Here is a 21,639-nt window from a genome sequence, read left to right as displayed (position 1 = left end):
CAGTTTGTCAGCTGATAAGCAATTGTAATTAAGAGTTTCTTCAGTTTCATCATTTCTATTAATTTGCATGGATAAATTTAAACATTCAGCTTTTAGCTGGGTCACAAGGTAGAGTTGCCTGACATAAATATTTAATTTTTCCAGTAGACTGAGGCTTTCAGTGATAAAAGCATTGGAGCTAATGTTTCTTCCTGAAACCTGACCTTCATAATGTACGTTGTTGTTTTTCTGATTATTGGGATATAGACAGTATTAATTAGTCTTGTACCATATCTAGAAAATGCAAAACCAAAATCCACTGTAGCAGAACGGAGAACTGTATCGTCATGAATTTCCCTGAGGGATTGAAATATAATTTGTCTTCATTGAGGTTTTTTCATTATATATGTAGGAAGCCATAGCTTTTAGTGATTAAAATACTTGTAAGATTATTTTTCAGATAATTACAAGCTGACAGAGGCAAACCATTGCCGTATTTTACAATAATGCAGTTCACTGTCCTGAGAGGTCTGTAGTGGTGTTAAAGCATTTTGGGTGATGTGCATCTGTTCTTTTTGGATCCTTTCACTCTGTCTTCTGCTTCACTTCTGTTACTTAGCCCAGCTGTGTTTCTTTCTGTTTCCTTAAAATTGCTTACATTCTGAGTTACTAAAAGAACTAGGGAGGTAATTTAAATTATTCTAGATTACAAAATTATAGTTAAGAAGCTGTTGTAATTTTATAGGCTTTTCACATAAACTAGCCACTGAGTTAATAATAAAACCCCTCTTTGTGCCTTTGTCTCCAATTTATACCATGCTGTTTCACTGACTTGCTAGCTTTTGTAAATTCTAACCAATGGTGGCAAGGAGCTGATAACCAGTAAACATTTTTGTCCCATTCTGCTTATGTTGTACATTTTCCCAGGACTGTTTATATGGGGAAATGGCACTGTGCACAGTGTTACAGGGGAGTTGAAAGACCAAGTCCCTGGATTGAGATTCCTATCTGATCTGCCATAATTAGAGACAGACTAAAATGCATGGCACCTCATGGCTCATATTTCTTTGGTGAACATCTTATAGTCTGGGTAGTTCTTTTATTTAAAAAATTTAGGAACAAACTTAAAAGAGAGTTGTTTATCTCTTAAATGAACAAATCTTTTAAAATGAATCTTGCTGAGATATTTAGTCCAATAAAGTGAAACTATAGACAGGAGGGAGACAGAGGAAGTAGAAAGGGAATAGTTTGTGTTACATACACCTCAAGTGATAGGGCTCATGTTGCCACTGCCAAGAGCTCTTGTCCTCTTTGGTGATTGGATAGGGCAGCCAGTAAGCAAGGAAACCCTTGCCAGTGGGGATTACAACCATCCTCCTCTAGGGGTAGGTGTCCTTTCGCTGACTCTGTCATCTTTAGGGTCAAAACTCATAAGCCTTGCAGCTAAGTAATTTCCCTGTACTAAGGCTGCCTAGGCAAGAAGACAAAGTAGCCTAACCTTTAAAGTCTTTCTTTCTTTTTGTTGTACTTGAAATGCTTCCATGCATTACTAATAGTGAGAAGAACTAATGTTTATTGCACAGTCCACACTCAGTTGGCATTGTTCTGAATTTCCTATGAACTATTTTATGTAATCTTCACAACCTCTATGGGTCATCCAACATACAAACTTGTAGAGATAACAACTGATCATGAAAAGATGTTGACTCTTTTTTTCCTTTATTGGGGGATTAATGTTTTGGAGTTACCAATAAATAAAATAGTTTGTACATGTATAATATTTAACAGTTTTGCTCTTAACAATGCAACCCCACTAGGTCCTCCTTTGCGATCATGTTCCAGGACCTGAACACCCCCACCCCAGAGTCTTATAGTCTGGTGCAGTACACCAACTCCAGTCCAATTTCTTTTTAGTGTTTTCTCTTCTGATCTTGTTTTTCAGCTTCTGCCTGTGAGTGAGATAATCCCATATTCATTTTTCTGTTTCTGACTTATTTCACTTGACATGATTTCTTCAAACTCCATCCAAGATGGGGTGAAGAAGGTGAAATCACCATTTTTAATAGCTGAGTAGTATACCATCCTGTATATATACCACAGCTTACTCAGCCACTCATCTGTTGTTGGACACCTGGGTTGCTTCCAGGTTTTGGCTATTAAAAATTGTGCTGCTATGAACATAGGTATACACCAATCTTTTTGGATGGGTGTGTTTGCTTCCTTAGGATATATCCCCAGGAGAAGAATTGCAGGGTCATAGGGTAGGTCCATTTCTAGCCTTCTGAGAGTTCTCCAGACTGTTCTCCACCAATATACAATCCCACCAGCCGTGCAGGAGGGTTTCTTTGACCCCACACCCTCTCCAGTGTTTGCTGATGCTATCTTTTCTGATGTATGACGTTCTCACAAGAGTGAAGTGGTATCTAAATGTTGTCTTTATTTGCATTTCTCTGATAATCAAAGACTTGGAGCATTTTTTCATATGTTCTCAGCCTTTTGGATCTCTTCTATGGTGAATATTCTGTTCATGTCCTCTCCCCATTTTTGAATGGGGTCATTTGTTTTCTTGTTGTTGAATGTGGCAAGGTCTTTATTTATTTTGGCTATGAGTCTCTTGTCTGATGTATGCCATGTAAAGATCTTCTTCCATTCTGTGAGGGGTCTCTTTATTTGGTTAGTAGTTCCCCTAGCTGTGTAGAAGATTTTTAATGTGACGTAGTCTCATTGGTTTATTCTTGCCTTAGTCTTCCTTGTAATTGGATTTGTTTCATTGAAAATGTCTTTAAAATTTATGCAGAAAAGAGTTCTGCCAATATTTTCCTCTTAAGTATCTCATAGTTTTCTGGTCTAACATCCAAATCCTTGGTCTACTTGGAATTTACTTTTGTGTTTGGTGAAATATAATGGTTCAGTTTCATTCCTCTGCACATTTCAACCCAATTTTTCCAACACCATTTGTTGAAGAGACTCTGCTTTCCCCATTTAATAGACTGGGCACCTTTGTCAGAGATTAGATAGCCATAGGTTTGGGGGTGGGCTTATTTCTGGGCTCTCAATTCTATTCCACCGGTTAGTGTATCTTTTTATGTTCCAGTACCAAGCAGTTTTGATTACAATGGCCCTATAATACAATTTGAGATCTGGGAGTGTGATGCCTCCAGTTCTGTTCTTTCTTCTTAAGATTGTTTTGGCAATTCTAGGTCTTTTCTGGTTCCAGATAAACATTGTAGCTTTTGTTCTATTCTCCTAAAAATGTGTTTTGGATCTCGATGGGGATTGCATTAAATTTGTATATGGCTCTGGGTAGTATATTCATTTCAACGATGTTAATTCTTCCAACCCATAATCATGGAATATCTTTCCACTTCTTTGTGTCTTTTTCAATTTCCTTAAGTAGTGACTCATAATTTTCAGTATACAAGTCTTTCACTTCTTTGGTTAGGTTTATTCCTAGATATTTTATTGTTTTTGTTGCTATAGTAAAAGGAATTGATTTCTGGATTTCAACTTCTTCTAACTTAGTGTTTGCATAGAGGAATGCCACTGACTTTTGAATGTTAATTTTGTAGCCTGACACCTTACTGTATTGCCTGATGATATACAAAAGATAATTGCTAGATTCCTTAGGTTTTTCTATGTATATTATCATGTCATCTGCAAACAGGGAGAGTTTGACTTCTTCTCTTCTAATCTGTATACCTTTAATTCCTTGCTCCTGCCTGATTGCTATGGCCAGAACTTCAACACTATGTTGAATAGTAATGGTGATAGTGGGCAGCCCTGTCTAGGGTGTACATTGCTTTTAATTATGTGGTTAGGTAGCAGTATGTATGTTTAGTGAAATAAAGTCAGAGACCAGTGAAATTAATCTGGGTGACACCTCAAGAATGTCTGGTCAACAGACATCATAAAAGACCTGATTCCCCAGGGAAAGGTCTGGACACAGTGATATGTGAAAGATTGGGAAGTTTATCAGTATATTCCAGAGAATGCCAAGATACATTTCTTCCATAATAAAAAATTTAAAAGACTTCACAATGCTGTTACTTGCTAGTGGCATTTGGCAAATAAGAGTTGAAAACTGCAGATCAGAGATTCCCTGCCCTATTTATTTTTGGAAGTCTTCTGTCAGTGTGTCTTCCTTGCAGACAGAATTTGAAGCCTATTCTATAAGAAACACAATAAACTTTTAGCGCCTACACAACAATTTATAGGAGATTGATGTGCTCAGAATACACTGGTATTGTCAAAAATATGAATCTTTTGGAAAATTATCTATTAAAAAAAGATACACATGTTTGCCGCTTAGTCAGCTGTGGAGATTTTTCTTTTTGTGTGTGCATTCCCTTCTGTTCATCTATACTCCATTTTCTAATTCTGTTTTATTTATTTTAATAAGATAAATACAGAAACAAACCGAGTACTCCTCAGCTCTGGCTTGTGTTGGTGCTAGGGATTGAACCTAGAACCTCTGAGCCCCAGACATGAAAATATTTTGCATAACCACTATAATATCTCCTCAACTCCCATTTTCTAGTTCTCATTTATGACAGATTACTGCTAACTATCATCCTTGTAAGTAGACTAGGAAGTGACTGTGACTCTTAAAAACGTTGGGGTAATATCTGTATTTCTTTCCAGATTGAAAAAGTTGAACTGATATTAAATTTCATGCTTTGTACTTTGTGCTACTTCCTGTTTAGAACATGTTATTATAAAGACAGCAGCCGATGAGCTTGCTGTTTCTACATTGAATGTAATGGTTTCCATTTTCTTATCAAATAGGAGCTTTCCAAGATCACAATGCCAGTCATATTTAATGAGCCTTTGAGCTTCCTGCAGCGACTCACGGAATATATGGAGCACACATACCTCATCCACAAGGCCAGTTCGTTTTCTGATCCTGTGGAACGGATGCAGGTATGTGGCATATAAGCAGTGGGAAAGGTTGAAGTCATCGAGACATCTCTGTCCACATCCTCTTGGCAAAGTACTGCCATAGTGGATAGACCAGTAAGAATTGCAAAAGAAACATGGTCATCTGTTACCAAACTGTTTGAGTCTTCAGTTTGGAAACGAGCATATTCTGGGGCAAAAACTCAATTAAAAAAAAAAAAAGCTTTCTTGCAAGCATGTTTTCAAGAGGGGATGGACACAGACACATAAGGATGTATGTATGCATACATACAAAAGCTACACTTAGTTTTCTTTGAATAGATAATATTTATGTGTTAGTTGAGGATGGCCATGTATGGAAAATACAGTATTCTTGGAACAGTGCCATAGTATCCTAAACAGTATCTTTCTGTCCCTTTCATTTGTATAAATCAGTTTCCCCAACCTCATTGGACATAGTACCAACTTGTTTTATTTTTCCTATCCAAAAAAATAATCTCATACCTGTTAGAAATTTTAAAGGAATTAAAAGCAATTGTGGGTTTGAGAGTTGTGTGTTTTTTTTTTTTTAATAAGTCCTTGAAAGAATTTGACATCATAGGAAGAGACTCAGAGTGATTTCCATTTTGACTATTCAGTTTACATCCTTTTAATCACTTTTGGGTTATCCAAAAGTGATTAAAGCTCCCAAAAATAATTTGGTAAATTACTCGCCAGCAAAATTCCACTTCCCAAAAGGAAGAGGAACAAACAAAGCTATTTTCAGATCTCCTATTTCTCCACCCACAGTGTGTAGCTGCATTTGCTGTATCCGCTGTGGCTTCCCAATGGGAACGTACAGGGAAACCTTTCAACCCACTTCTGGGAGAGACTTATGAATTAGTTCGGTAAGATCTTTTACTCTACTCTACTGATAGATGGATAATTGAATTCTAATTTGTGTAGTGTTCCAAGTAAAGGTAAAATGTGATATATTGGAGCCTTGTCAGCAAAAATTTTGTGTTACTAGAGTAATTTAACAGTTTTGATTTCTGTAAGACTGACTACTCTTGAGACCACGCCCAAAATACTGAAGTGAATGTAAAATCTGCCACTGGAAAAAGTAGTTGTAAGGGCCTCAGTATTCCTGACCACATGGGATTAATTGCCATTCTTTCCTTTTGGCATAGACCCTCAGACACAATTAGTTTGTATAACTGATCAGCATAAATGTGTACTGACAGCATGAAAGTGAAGAACACATCTATAATAGAGTTCTGTTTCCTGCTGTGCCTGGATTCTTGTTTATGCATCATTAGAGGGTTTGTTTGACTTTAGGTTTTCTGAATATTCCTTTGCTGCATCAGTTTCAGATTCATTTGTTTCCTGTGTACTTGAAAGTAAAAACACTAGATTCTTCTATCTTCACTTAGACACAATTTAACTATACCTGAGGGACCTTATTTCTGCAAATCACCCAAAGTCAGATGGGTATTCTTTATTACACTCAAGAAAATAGAGTGATCATAATATTAAAGTTCATAGTTTGGGTTGCACTTGTACAGTTTCTACTACGTTAAGTTATTCTTTTGTCAGGATAACAGAAAATTGTTGACTTTGTCAAAAGTACTTTGATTTTTTTTTTTACAGAAATAGAACACATACCATAATTAAAATTAATTACAGTGTTAACTTTTTTTTTTCTCTGTCTCTCTTATTCTTAAGAGATGACCTTGGCTTCAGACTCATCTCTGAGCAGGTCAGCCATCACCCACCCATTAGTGCGTTTCATGCCGAGGGATTAAACAACGATTTCATCTTTCATGGCTCCATCTATCCCAAACTGAAGTTCTGGGGCAAGAGCGTAGAAGCAGAGCCCAAAGGAACCATCACCTTGGAACTGCTTGAGTAAGTGGAACTCAAGCCATTGATCTCTGTTGATATCTGCCCACTCATAGCTTTATACACTTGCACACAAACACCACATTTTTTTATTCAAAAAATAAATACCTTTTACCATGTGTAAACTATCTACCTCTATGTTTAATAATTCAGAAGCACTCAAATAATAAATGTTAATCTGGATTTGTTTAAAAAGTTTAACTTGGTATTTATGGTGTTTGAATATTTTAAAAATTAGAATGGAGTTAATCTCTACATAACAGTTTTTTAAAGTAAAGTCATTCATATATATATATATATATATATAATATTTTGTTAACCATATTTTAAAGTGAATTCTTTTTGAAAAATATTTTTATGTCAATTGGGAGCTTCTTTCTGAGCCAACAGGTAGATTAGATATTCTCTTCTCATAGCCCAGGAGGTAGAGCAGTGAATAGGACACAGGACTCTCAAGCATGGTGTCCCAAGTTTGATACCTGGCATCACATGTGCCAGTGTGATGCTTTGGTTCTCTCTTTTTCTCTCTCCCCACCCCACCCCCCCACTTTAAAATAGTCAGTCTTTTTAAATTAAAAATATAGTCCTTGGGGGTCGGGAGGTGGCACACCGGATTAAGCGCACATAGTATGAAACCAAAGGACCGGGGAAGGATCCCGGTTTGAGCCCCCAGCTCCCCATCTGCACGGGAGTCACTTCACACAGGTGGTGAAGCAGGTCTGTAGGTATCTATTTTTCTGCTCCCCTCCCCTCCTAATTTCTCTCTGTTCTATCCAATAAAATGGAAAAAAAATTAAAAATAGCCACCAGGAGCAGTGGATTTGTAGTGTAGACACCGAGCCCCAGCGATAACTCTGGAGGAGGTAAAAAAAAAAAAAGATGAAAAAAAATGTAGTCCTCTTCTGCAATAGAAAGAGGATTAAATTCAAAGACAATTCCAGTTTGTGTTAAGCTATAGTATGCTTATTCTAGCCATATCTCCTATTGATGCAATTGAAAACTCTGGATAGAAGACATAAAGCAACTCTCTGAGGATCCAAAAAATCAATAATAGAAGGCTAGTATGACATAAAAAGCCCAAAGGTCATTATGATAGTGATTCATACACACCATACTCCTGGCACAGGGTTAGAGCAGCCTGAGTCCCTTATCTGAACAGCAGAAACACATTATAATGTACCAGGCTAAGTTCAGTCCCCTGGATCACATATGCCAAAGCTGAGAGGTACTCTGATGTATGTCTCTCTTTCTCTCTCTCTCTCATAGAAAAATAAATCAATTTTTAAAAGATAATATAAATCAGTTATAATAGTATTTCCAGATCCCCTCCTCAAGTAATCCTCTAAACAGCAGTATTTTTTTTTATAGTGGAGGAACATGTACAGAGTTTTTTCCCTTTGATTATCTGTAAACTTTGTTTCTCTTTCTCTCCTATTACTACTGTTGTTGTTGTTATTGTTATAGCAGGGCTGTCTTTGTCCTACGTGCTGTTTGGCATCAAAGTTGGAGCCTCTCATTAATACAAGTCCAGAGTTCTGTTCATGATCCACCTCCCTGGCTATTCCTGTTTAGTTTTACGTTTTGTGTATGTTTTCATGATGCAAAGCGCAAGGACCCGCATAAGGATCCCGGTTTGAGTCCCCGGCTCCCCAACTGCAGGGAGGTCGCTTCAAAAGTAGTGAAGCAGGTCTGCTGGTGTCTGTCTTTCTCTCCCCCTCTCTGTCTTTCCCTCCTCTCTAAATTTCTCTCTGTTCTGTCCAACAACAATAATAAAAATAACAATAATAACAAGGAAAACAAAAATGGGGAAAAATGGCCTTCAGGAGCAGTGGATTCATGGTGCAGGCACTGAGCCCCAGCAATAAGCTTGGAGGCAAGAAAAAAAAGTTTTGTTTGTGTGTGTGTGTGTTAAATAATTTATTTATTTATGAGAAAGATAGGCAGAGAGAGAAAGAACCAGACATCACTCTGGTATATGTGCTTCTGGGGATTGAACTCAGGACCTCATGGCTGAGAATCCAGTGCTTTATCCACTGTGCGGACCACTTGTGTGTGTTTTTGTCAAATTTTCAAATGCTTAAATCACTATGGGCAGCTTATTTGGAGTTTGGTCTAAGTGTAGAGTTTTGTCTTTTTCTTTGACTTTTACATCTTTTAAAAAATAATGAGTATTCACAGAAGGTCTGGCAGTAGCACAGCAGGTTAAGCAGGCATGGTGCAAAGCACAAGGACTGGAGGAAGGATCATGGTTCGAGCCCTCACCTCCCCACCTCTGGGGGGGTCACCTCAGAAGCAGTGAAGCATTACACTATCTTTCTCTGCAGGTGTCTGTCTTTCTCTCCCCCTCTCTGTCTTCCCCTCCTTTCTCTATTTCTCTCTGTCCTATCCGACAACAATGACATCAATAACAATAATAATAATAACCATAACAATGATAAAAACAACAAGGGCAACAAAAAGGAAATAAATAAAATTAAAAAAAAACACAGCTTAAAAAAAAAAAAGAGTATTCAGGTGAAGGCTGGCAAGATAGCTCACCTGATTAGTGTGTCTGCCTAGTCATGCCTGACTCAGGTTTGGAGCCAGTTCCCACCACCTGGAGGAAATTCATAGAGACACTTTTTTAGGGGCCAGGTGGTAGTGCACCAGCAGAGTGCACATGTTACAGTGTGCAAAGATCCCTGGTCTCCATCTATAGGGGGGAAGTTTCACAAGCAGTTAAGCAGTACTGCAGGTGTCTAGCTGTCTGTCTGTCTCTCTTTCACTCTAACTGTCTTATTTTCCTCTGTCTTTATCCAATAAATAAATAAATAGTAAAAAAAAAAATTAAAAGATTTTAAAAAGAGATACATCTTTAAACAGTGGCTCTCACTTTTTCCTTGGTTTTATTTTGGCATGATAGACACAATGAAGCATATACGTGGACAAACCCTACCTGCTGTGTACATAACATCATTGTGGGTAAACTATGGATTGAGCAGTATGGCAATGTGGAAATCACCAATCACAAGTAAGACTTTTCGGGATACTTATCTCTTCCCACATTTCCACTGTTCTTCATTGTTTAATAAAGCTTCAGGAGAACCTGGTGTTAATTTAAGAACCAAGCTTGAGTAAGGAGAAGGTCATCTATTTAATGGACTGAGCTCAATGGACTGTCTAATGAGAGAAGACTGGATGAATGCTGAACCTCCCTAGTCTCTGAATCTTGGTTCTACACTCCACTTGTTTTGCCTCTTTGTTTAATTTGCATAGTCACACAGGAGTGGGAATAACACAAAGGCTAAAACAAAAGTTTGGCAAGTATTTTAGTCAACTCCAGCTACTGTATAGAATAGCATAGACTAAGTGGATTGAACAGCACTAGTTTCCTCCTCCTCATTCAGAAGCTTAGAAGCCCAAGAACAGGGTGATGACAGATCTTCTGTGTACGCCCCTTTCCAACTTTCAGATTATCACATCATTATTCATTCATGGCAGTGAGGAGAAGGATCTAATTTGCCATGGCTCTTCCCATAACGGGGCAGTAATCCCATTCATAAGTGCTCTGCCCTCAGGACTTAATCACCATCAAAAAACAACACATTGAGGATTAGCCTCTCCGCCACCATATGAGAGGACAGAGGTACTCATCCTGGGCACCAGCCATTTAATCCTTAGGAGATTTGCCTACTCTTCCTTATGGTAGGTTCAGTACTAACTAAGGAATCATGATGATGTCTTCATGGAGCTGAATATGTGATGTGTGTTAGAAAAGTAGTCAACCTCTCATGCCTGAGGTTCCAAAGTGCCAGGTTCAATCCACCATAAGCCAGAGCTTAGTAGTGCCCTGGTAGCAAAATAAATAAATGAATAAAAGGGAAAGAAAACTGACAAGGAAAGCAGTCCACAGCAGTTTTCTCCTGTACCTTTCCTCATGAATGATAATCCAAGTCTGTCTCCTCCACAGGACTGGGGACAAGTGTATATTGAGCTTTAAACCCTGTGGCCTTTTTGGTAAGGAATTGCACAAAGTCGAAGGCTACATCCAAGATAAAAGGTAAAATTTCCATTTTACTTCTATTTATTTTTTTTTCATTTTCCTTTATGAAGGGAAATGGTTTCATGGTTTATAGTAAATGAAGTGGTGGATACATGTAAAATTTCTCTGTTTTCTGCATAACACTCTATCTAACCCCTTGCTTAGATCCTCCTCCACCATCATGTTCCGGGACCTTAAAGAACCCCACCCCACAGTCTTTTCCTTTGCTGCAGTATACCAAACCTATTCCAAGTTCTGCTTTGTGTTTCCCCTTCTGTTCATATTTTTCAACTTCTGTGTATGAGTGAGATCATCCCACAATTATCTTTCTGGCTTATGTCAATTAACATGATTCCTTCAAGATCCATCCAGTATGAGGTGAAGAAGGTGAAGTCATCATTTTTAATAGCTGAGTAGTACTCCATTGTGTATAGGTACTCAGCCACTCATGGTTTTGGACACCTACGTTGCTTCCTGGTCTTCTCTATTACAAATTGTGCTTCTATGAACATAGGTATACACAAGTATGTTTGTATGAGTGTGTTTGGGTCCTTAGGATCTACGTCCAAGAGAGAAATTACCTGGTCATAGGGTAGGCCCAATTTTAGCCTTGTGAGAGTTGTCCAGACTGCTCTTCATGGGGACTGGAAAAACTGACATTCCCACCAGCCCTGCAGGAGCGTTCCTTTGCCCCCACAACTATCATTTTTGTTGTATGACCTTCTCACAGGAGTGAAGTGGTATCTCACTGTTGTCTTTATTTGCATTTCTTTGACAGTCAATTACTTGGAGCACTTTTTCATATCCTCTCTTCCATGTTGGGATGGGGAGCTCCATGTTGTGAGCTCCTTATATATTTTTGTTAGTAGCCTCTTGTCTGATGTATGGTGCATAAATATCTTCTCCCATTCAGTATGAAGTCTCTTTCTTTGGGTGATGGTTTCTTTTGTTGTGCAGAATCTTTTTAATTTGATGTAGTCCCATTTGTTTTTTTTGTTTTTGTTTGTCTGTTTGTTTTAACTTCCTTGTAGTTGAATTTGTTTAACAGAAGATGCCTATAAAATTTAGATGTAAAAGTTTTGCCAATATTTTTCTCTAAGTATTTGACAGTTTCTGGTGTATCGTTCAAGTCCTTGATCCATCTGGAGTTTACTTTTGTAAACAATTACAGCAAAAATAATGGTTTAGTTTTTGGCTAACCATCAAATTCTTTTGACAGCAAAAAAAAGCTCTGTGCCCTTTATGGAAAGTGGACTGAATGCTTATACAGTGTTGACCCTGCTACTTTTGATGCTTACAAAAAAAATGACAAGAAAAACACGGAAGAGAAGAAAAACAGCAAACAGGTGAACATCCCAGAAGGTGGTATTGAATAAATAACCAGACTTAGCTATGTACTAAATCTTTTGGAGCCGGCCTATCATTGAATCACAGACTTTTTTTTTTTCCATCAGAGTTATAACTTGGGCTCAGTGTGTGCATGAAAATTTTAGTTCCTGGTGAACTTTTTTTTTTTTAAATCCTTCCTTGCTTCTTTGCTTTCTTCCTTCTGTTAGAGTCAGAAAATTATATGGAGGGAGAGAGAGACAGCAAAAGTAAGGCTCCACTACTCATGAAGAACCCTCCTCCTCCTCCCTAGCCCCCACAAGTGGAGACCAAAGACTTGAACCCAGGTCCTTTTGTGTGATTCTTCTAGCGTTTGCCCTTCTTCCGTAGCCAGTCAACAGCGTCAGGTTGAGCCTGATGTAAAGTTTCGAGACCTCCTTTGAATCTGGAGAGGTGGCAGTCGTTGACTATGTGGGTCATAGTCTGTCTGAGCCGCAGGGGCAATTCGGGTCGTCTCTGGCTCCCCAGCGGTGGAACATAGCGGCGCACCGGCCATGGCCTGTTCGATAGCGATTGAGGAGGGCCCAATCATAACGTGCTAGGTCAAAGCCGGGTTGACGCTTGCAGGGGTCTGTGATGAGGTGTTTGTTCTTTACCTCAGCTGACTGCCAACTCTGTTTCCAAGAGTCTGGAACAGAGAAGTTCAGTGTAGGCGTAGGGAACCAGATTGGGTGACGAGACGTCAAGCGTTGGACAGGGTGGGCGAAGATATCCGCGTATATTGGCAGGTCCGGTCGAGCGTAGACGTGGGAAATGAACTTAGATGATGCCGCATCCCGACGAATATCTGGCGGGGCGATGTTGCCATGGAACCGGGGTGGAACAGATGGTTCCAGAAATTATCCTCATGGAGGAATATAATTTGGAATCGACCAAGTGGACATGGGGGCTACGGAACCATGTGTGATAAACATGAGGAAAAGGCCATCACCTCCTGGCCCCTTTTCCTCTGTGCCAAAGGTATTTAATTTTTCTCTTAGAATCTTTCTTTAAAAATTATTTAGAGAGAGAAGAGTATGTGTCTGTTTTAGCACATGTGGTACTGGGGATCAAACCCTGGACCTCCCACATACAATTTTTATGCTCTGTGATGGAGCCACCTCTTAAGTCACTGCCACAGAATCTTTTCTTTTTTTTTTTTATTTCTTTACTGGGGAATTAATATTTTACATTCAACAGTAAATACAGTAGTTTTTACATGCATAACATTTCCCAGTTTCCCATATAACAATACAACCCCCACTAGGTCCTCTATCATCCTCCATGGACTGTATTCTCCCCACCCACCCACCCCAGAGTCTTTTACTTTGGTGCAATACGCCAATTCCAATTCAGGTTCTACTTGTGTTTTCTTTTCTGATCTTGTTTTTCAACTTCTGCCTGAGAGTGAGATTATACCATATTCATCCTTCTGTTTCTGACTTATTTTACAACATGAAATTTTCAAGGTCCATCCAAGCCACTGAATCTTTTCAATGAACCATCTAGCACATATGTTGTCTAGAATTATGAGTCTGTGCCACTTTTGTAGCTGTGCAGTTATACACGGACCTGGTTGAATTTGTGAAGCTTTAGCAAAATAAATCACATCTGAGGAAAATACATTCTTTTCCCCTTTCATGTGGAATAGATGTTGAAATCATATAAATGCCCTCCAAAAGTATCTCCTGCAGGTTCATGCTAACCAGTAGCTTTCTTACCCTAGTCCTGACAACTAGATCACTGAAATTCACATCATTCAGGTTAAAGTAGCCATTGTTGGATTGCTTTTCATCTCAGATTGAATTTATTTATTTACTTTTTATTTTATTTTTTATTGCCACTGGTGCTCAGTAGATCCTGGTGGCCTTCCCCCTCATCCCCCTTCTTTCTTTTTGGATAGAGACAGAAATCAAGAGGGAAGAAAGACACCTGCTGCACTACTTCACCACTCATGAAGTTCCTCCCCTGCAGGTGGGGTTTGGGGACTTGTGTCCTTGCACATTAGATTGAGCTTGCTTCCTTTTGAATATTCTGTTCCATATATGAGGACACACAGCTCCTTCTCAAAGGCCCCCAGGGAGGCTTTAACGTTTGGTATTATCCTGTCCCTTTCCTGTAGGCAAAAGAGCTAAGACCTCAAGAAATATTGCAGCTGTGTGGACAGGAACTATTTGAGAACTACTTACTTTCTAGTAACTGACTTGAGGGTTTGGGTCACAGATTCAGGGTTAGAATTGTCCCTCTACCATTTGTGAATGGGGCATCGTTAAGCAGATTTATCACCTTCCTGAAGCCTCACCATTTCTAAAGAAGAGATAAAAATAGCATCTGCTGGGGGTAGGGTGGTGGCACAGCGTATTAAGTGCATGTGGCACAAAGTGCAAGGACTAGCATAAGGATCCCGGTTAGAGTCCCCGGCTCCCCACCTGTAGGGGAGTCACTTCTCAGGCGGTGAAGCAGGTCTGCAGGTGTCTGTCTTTCTCCCTCTCTGTCTTCCCCTCCTCTCTCCATTTCTCTCTGTCTTATCCAACAACGAATGGCATCAACAATAACAACAAGGCTACAACAACAAGGGTAAATGGCCTCCAGGAGCAGTGGATTCCTGGTGCAGGCACTGAGCCCCAGCAATAACCCTGGAGGCAAAATAAATAAATAAATAAATAAGCATCTGCTTGTGAAATGAGTTAACTGACTTAGAGGGCTGAGAATTGTATCTGTTCAGAGTCTACACCACTGTGTTCCTTTCTGCACAAAGTATTTTGGTCATCTGTGGGCCTGAGCCCCATCTTACTAGCTTGCAGGCCCTGGACTCAGCTCAGACCTCACACTCTGGGCCTCATTAATGATTTTTTTTTTTTGCATACTTAAAACTTGAAATTTAAGAAGCCCTACTTTCCTGGAAAAAAAACCAGCAACAACAAAGCACTCGAGTTATTTTTAGTTTGTATTTATTTATGTATGCCTAGATAGAGACCCAAGAGTCAGAGAGGTAGAGATAGAATGCAGGTGAACGTGAGCATGGCACCCTTACTTCTTCCCTGCACTGGGGGCAGGGCTCGCGTGCGACTCCCACACGGCCAAGTAGCATGCTGTCCACGTGCGCTGCATCAGCAGCTCAAGTGATTTTTCTTTGTAAATCGAGTTTATAGGTGAAAAGACGGTTTATTACATGATGAGGCTAGTTGCTTGTGGTTGTCTTCTTCCAACCTTTCTGTTTCCCTTCTTTTATAGCTATATAGTTCTCCATACATCTCATGTTCTCTGTCTGCTTTTCTTTCATTCTGGGAGGTGCACTGACACTTCTTTAGCTCTGAAACTGATGGTGCTGGAAAAAAATGTTCCAGAGTTTGGGGAAAGAGTTGGTCTTGTCCTGTGAGGAGAGGCACAATTCTTCTTGCCTCATCACTTTTCTTTCTTCCTTCCTTTCTTTTTTAATTTTTAAAAATTTTCCCTTTTGTTGCTGTTGTTTTATTGTTGTTGTAGTTATTGTTGTTATTGATGTCGTCATTGTTAGGACAGAGAGAAATGGAGAGAGGAGGGGAAGACAGAGTAGGGAGAGAAAGATTGACACCCGCAGACCTGCTTCACCACTTGTGAAGTGACTCCCCTGCAGGTGGGGAGCCGAGGAGCTCAAACCTGGATTCTTACTCCACCGGTCCTTGTGCTTCGCACCACATGCACTTAACCTAATGCACTACCGCCCAACTCCCTCGTCACTTTTCTATGTACATCTAGCTTCCAAAGATGTCTAATCTTACTGAGCATGTTTGAGTATCATGGGGAGTTTGTAATCATCACTATTGTTACCACTTTACTACTAAATCTTAAAATAATTTGATAACTGTGTGACTTTAGTCACATATTACTTCACCTTCCAGACTTAAACTGTGTGTGTGTGTGTGTGTGTGTGTGTGTGTGTGTGTGTGTGTGTGTGTGTGTGTGTGTGTGTGTGTGTGTGTTCTTAGGACACTACAAGTACAGAGAGCCCCTAGCATAGCTCTGGTACATGGAAGTCATTGAAGGAAATCTGCATCTCCTTTTAACCTAGCAAATTTTCTGTCGCATGTGGGAATTAACCCAGGACCTCAAACATTTGTAACAGCACTGCTGAGTAGCCTCCCCAAGCCATTTTTTTCATTTTTTTATTTTGGAGAGATGCACATCACCCACATCATCTACAGTGCCCAGGCCCAGACATAGGGAGATACTTACACATGGTAATGGGCATGTTCTACTAAGTGAACTGTCTCCCAGCTCCTAACCTACATTGGCTGACTAGCTCCCTGCTCCCAAACATTGGTTTAAGTTTTCTTTTTGTTGTTCTTTCAGGATCTTTACTGATTTTGCTTCATTGATGAATTTAGCCAACTGCCCTAAGAAATTAATCTATTGTCCTCATAATGGTCTAATAAATCCTCAAATTAGAGTGTATCTTTTAAAAAGGCTTAAAAAAGGCTTTAATAGAACTAGAGTTCTATTAGATTCTAGTGTAGGTGATAATGCCCTGAATGAAAATAGCACTAACTGATCGGGCATGTACACCTCACAGTACTCAAAGCTCATAGACAGTCAACAAGTCTTTATTGACTTCCTGCACTGGCAAAAAAGGCAAAGGTCTGAGAATGAGAAAGCTCAAGGTTTGTAGACCCTCGTCCAGTTCACATCCTAATAGCATACAAAAATGGAGGTTTATCTCACAGCGTGTAAGTATTTCATCTTGAAGTATTTTTATCTCATTCACTTTTCCTTGTAGGTGAGCAATTCTGAGGAATCGGATGAGATGCCAATGCCAGACTCGGAAAGTGTGTGTGTTATCCCTGGAAGTGTTCTTTTATGGCGAATAGCCCCAAGACCCCCTAATTCTGCCCAGGTGAGAGTGGGTTGCTGAATGTGACTGTACTCTCTCAGCTTTCCAGAAATAGTATTTTTGCAGCTTCAGGACCTTACTTCTCCTGGACCAGCTTTTTCAGATTTATTGCAAAGCTGGTCCCAGACACATAGGTGATTTCACCACTCCAGGTTGACTTTCTTTTCCACTCAAATATACAGAAAAGAGACACTGCAGCCATGAAGCTTCTTCCAGTGGGGTGGCACCCTTCTGTGGTGCCTGAGTTCAGAGCTAAGCCACACAGACAGCAGTGAGCTACCTCTGTAGCCCTTTTTATTTATATGAAAATAAATAACCATGAGACCGTCTCTTGCCCCTTTCCAGTTGCCCCTTCTTTGTCTAACAGGTTTAAACTTTCTCCCAGCCTATTTGGGATAATGTTCTTTTCCTCCAAACATGCAAAGCCAGTCAAGTCAGTTCATGTGAGATGGAGAAGCAAGCAAGGAATGTTATTGGAATGTTATTGCTCCTCATTGGCCCCACTGCTGCTTCAGTATACCTGTTTTCCTTCTCACCTGAAACTAGTTCATTCATGCCATCCTTGCCTGGCTGCCTCATGGCAGGGGAAGATGTGTCGGAATGGGTTTGGGAGGGGAGTTTAGTTAGTTATTCCTTTAGGATAAAATTACTTATAATACAAGACGATACAGAGTATGCAGTATAAGCTTCCTCAGCTCCAACAAGTAATGATTCTAATGAAGAGAAAATAATATTGATTTTACTTAGAGTTTATGGGGGGGTATTTTTTTCTGTAAAGACTGCTTCAAGATTTCTTTGAGGAAGATTCCCATAAGGGATAGGAATTTCACTAAAGTCTTTTAGATGTGTGACCTGAGAAAGGCTGACCCTTATTCCCAATCATTCCCACACACAGACAGTGGCTTATTGTCCAATCTGTCCTGTACTACCTGTAGAGATTTTTATCTTGCATTATGCTCTGGTATAATAGTATAACACTAATTTAAGTATTTCGCTTCTTTCAGATGTATAATTTTACAAGCTTTGCTATGGTTTTGAATGAAGTAGACAAGGAAATGGAGAGTGTGATTCCTAAGACAGACTGCAGGTTACGGCCTGACATACGAGCCATGGAAAATGGAGAAATAGGTACCTAACATCTGATGCTACTTTCAGTAAAGGTTGACTTCTTTGGAATGATGGTGACTGGTAGTCTTTCTTGGATTATTTTTGAATTAAAATTAAATTTAAGTTCGGCAACTTTGGTTTACGATTTAGAAATATAAAGTAGATGTTGCTCATATTCAGTATTTGATGATATTCCTTGATAACTTAATATACTAAATATGGTCAGTGACTGAATGGAATTATAAGGAACTTTGGGTCTTCTTACTAAGAATTCAGAAAAATAGCACATTCATTATGGTTTTCCACCCTGTTACTCATTGAAGTGTTTTAACAGGACTCCTTTGGGCCTGAAGAGTTCTCAGGTTCTTTTTGAGAAATGCCTAGCTATAGAAAGAGATGGAGATTGGATGCCTAATTCGCTTCTGAGAAAATGTGTGATGTTTCTAGCTATTCTGTGTCTATGAAAATACAAGTGGATGGTGCTTCTCCATAGGATTCTTGTGTTTAGTACTGTGCTTGGCAGTTTTCTTTCTACTTGAAGAATAACTGTCTTTCGTTGCTGTTCTTATTTCAGATCAAGCTAGTGAAGAGAAGAAAAGACTTGAGGAAAAACAAAGAGCAGCTCGCAAAAACAGGTCCAAGTCAGAAGAAGACTGGAAGACAAGGTTCGTTGCTTTTTTTAGACTTAGGCTAAGCAGGTAAAACAAGGCTATCAGACTCGCTGAGAGACCAAACAAGTTGTTCCCAATACCTGAGGGTAACATTATTTTAAGATAAGAGACAAGTGACAGAAATGAGTATTTGGTATTAAGGTTAAAATAGTCCCACATAAATATAAGATAGTCCAGCCCCTGTGGAGAGCAATCTAGAGAACTCTCACAGGCTAGAAATTGACCTATGATCCTACAATTACTCTCTTGGGGATATATCCAGAGAAATTAAACACACTCATCCAAAAAGCACAATTTGTAATAGCCAAAACCTAGAAGCAACCCAGGTACCCAACAACAGGTGAATGGCTGAGCCAGTTGTAGTAGACACAATGGAATACAACTCAGCTATTAAAAATGGTGGTTTCACCATTTTCAGTCCATATTGGATGGAGCTTGAAGGAATCATGTTAAGTGAGATAAGTCAAAGAGAAGGATGAATATGGGATGATCTCACTCATACACAAGGTTCTGGGGTTTGAACTCTGAGACCACATGGAAGTATCATGTAAGTAGTATAGAGAAAATTCCAGGGATGATAAAACAGTTGATTTATTTCTTCCCCCTTAAAATTATTTTATGAAGGAAATAATGGTCTACAAGATGGTTGTCACATGTGAATAATCCATTTCCCCATGATTGAAGTTCACACAACACTCCCACGACCAACTTAGCCTTTCTCAACTGTCATGCACTAATTCCCCAGTGTTCTCTATGCCCTTCAGCCTTTCCTCCCCACCCAGAGTCCTTGCCATTGCTGACACAAACCATGCCCAATTCAAATTTCACTGTTTCTTCTTTTTTCTTATTTCTTAATCTCTACCTACAAGTGAGATAGATCATCAGGTATCTGTTCTTCATGTTAAGATATCCTCCTCTGTCACCTGTCTCTTCCCCTCTCTCTCACCTTCTTTCTCCCCACCTCAAATAAAAAAAAGAGTAAAGAAATTGGGCCTTGGGAAGCTCCTCTCCAGTGTCACACAGGCACTAGGTCCTGAGTTCACTCCCTGTGGCAGGTTAAAAGTCGTTTTTAACTCAGATAGAGGCATGATTTTGCAAGTAGACATTCTGGTATCCCTTCCACATATTGAGAAAGAGACTTATTAGAATAACCTTAGATATTAACTAGCCTGGTGTCTTTTGACTTGTTAGCATCGGTAAGTAGGTAGCATAGCATTTTTGTCAATTAACGCATAAAGAATGAGAAAGTCAAGAACACTTGGAACCGTAATTATTGTGGCTGAATAAAGGAAGGCTCTTGGCCACTTCTTAACTTCTTCAACCCTGAACATGCCCTGGCTCCCTAGAACTATGTGAAATAGTTTAAAAAAAAATCTCTTACCCAGAATCCCCTTGGCTGTACAGGAGGAAACCCAAGGCTGAACTTCATTCAGGGTTTGTGTGCAGGAGCACAGCTACTAAGCCTGAGACTTGTAATCAGAATCATTTTTATTAATCATTTGGGCAGAATCATATTGCTTTACTATGATTTCTGCTGAAAGTATTTGTTAACTTGGATATTTTTCATTTGCAGGAAACCCGGCTTCAAACTACATTTCTAATGAATTACTTTACTTTTTAAAAAATGTCTTTTATTTTTATAAGGGAGATACAGATAACTGCTGAGCAATGGATTATGATGGTGCTGGGACTTGAATCAGGGACATTGGAGGCTCATGCATGAAAGTCTTTTGCAAAACCAGAAAACTATCTCCCCAGCCCAACTCCTTTACTTTCATCACATTTTCAAGTATATCACATAAGCAGAAAGGCCATTGAGAATTTTTTCTGATAAATTTTTGCATTAAGAAAGCAAAGAACTGTGGTCCAGGAGGTGGCACACTGGTTAAAGCATTGGACTCTCAAGCATGAGGTCCTGAGTTTAATGTCCAGCAGCATATGTACCAGAGTGATACCTGGTTCTTTCTCTCCTACTATCTTTCTCATTAACAAACAAAATCTTAAAATAAAAAAAAAAAGCAAAGAACTTTAAATAGCTTTTTAGTGGCCTGAAAATGAACACTAGAGACCAAGTTTGTTAGGTGTGCATTGGAGCTTTAACATGCTTTCTTCCAGAACTCATCAGTAGTTCCTATGTGAATATACAAAGATAATCTTGTTTCTCAAAAGAATGTGTTGTAGTGCTGTCCCAGTCATGCCAATATTGCACATTCATACACTAACTAGATTCTTGTCCTGAGTGTGTAATTTTGCATAGTTTGGTCTACTTTAAGTAGAAATAAGGGTAGGGACACTTTCTGCTGGTTTCAGAAACTAGCCATCATAGAAATAATAATAATAATAATAATAATAATAATAATAATAATAATAAAGCCAAGTCATAGGTTCTGTGCCATGGGTTTTACTATTCCTGCACAGAATAGAGATGGAGAAAAACACCAAAGTAGCAAAGAGACATTTCACAGAAAGTTAAGCTTTAATAACAATAGGATGTTTTCTTTTTCCCAAGTAATCAAAATTCTCTAAAGCCTGTGTCTTCAGGCCTCCCTTTGAAGGAATGCTTGTCCTTAGGGAGAATTCAAACATTTTGCTAAAGAAAAGAACTGCAGAGTTGATGATTTAAAGTCTGCATCTCCTAGTTTTGAGTACTCATCCAATTATTTTTTTTTGCACAAAATTGTGAACCCTTTGTGCAAGTTAATTTTTCATTTCTGTCACTTAAAACAGGACAATGGGGAATGGGTGACATGTTTTAAAGAGCATGAAGATGACCAAGACAGTCTTTCTAGAATTAAATGAGACAGGCTAGAAACTTAAAAACTAGATGAAACATCAGCATTCTTATTATA

The 21,639-nt window shown here is 39.1% G+C and overlaps 1 protein-coding gene across 5 annotated transcripts in view; it reads left to right on the top strand.

The window, feature by feature from the left end:
- Window positions 1-21,639, top strand: part of OSBPL1A (oxysterol binding protein like 1A) — a 251,514-nt gene that overhangs the window by 227,153 nt on the left and 2,722 nt on the right. For all 5 annotated transcript variants that reach the window (XM_060173612.1, XM_060173611.1, XM_060173613.1 and 2 more), the window contains 9 exons: window positions 4,765-4,899; window positions 5,665-5,762; window positions 6,580-6,762; window positions 9,659-9,766; window positions 10,706-10,795; window positions 11,997-12,123; window positions 16,899-17,015; window positions 18,017-18,140; window positions 18,694-18,784. In XM_060173612.1, the coding sequence (XP_060029595.1) occupies window positions 4,765-4,899; window positions 5,665-5,762; window positions 6,580-6,762; window positions 9,659-9,766; window positions 10,706-10,795; window positions 11,997-12,123; window positions 16,899-17,015; window positions 18,017-18,140; window positions 18,694-18,784 (1,073 nt within the window). The remainder of the gene's footprint in view (window positions 1-4,764; window positions 4,900-5,664; window positions 5,763-6,579; window positions 6,763-9,658; window positions 9,767-10,705; window positions 10,796-11,996; window positions 12,124-16,898; window positions 17,016-18,016; window positions 18,141-18,693; window positions 18,785-21,639) is intronic.

Source organism: Erinaceus europaeus, chromosome 15 (assembly GCF_950295315.1).
Source record: "Erinaceus europaeus chromosome 15, mEriEur2.1, whole genome shotgun sequence".
NCBI lineage: Eukaryota > Metazoa > Chordata > Mammalia > Eulipotyphla > Erinaceidae > Erinaceus > Erinaceus europaeus.
Note: the sequence above shows the minus strand (reverse complement) of the source record. Positions and strands in the feature narration are given on the sequence as shown.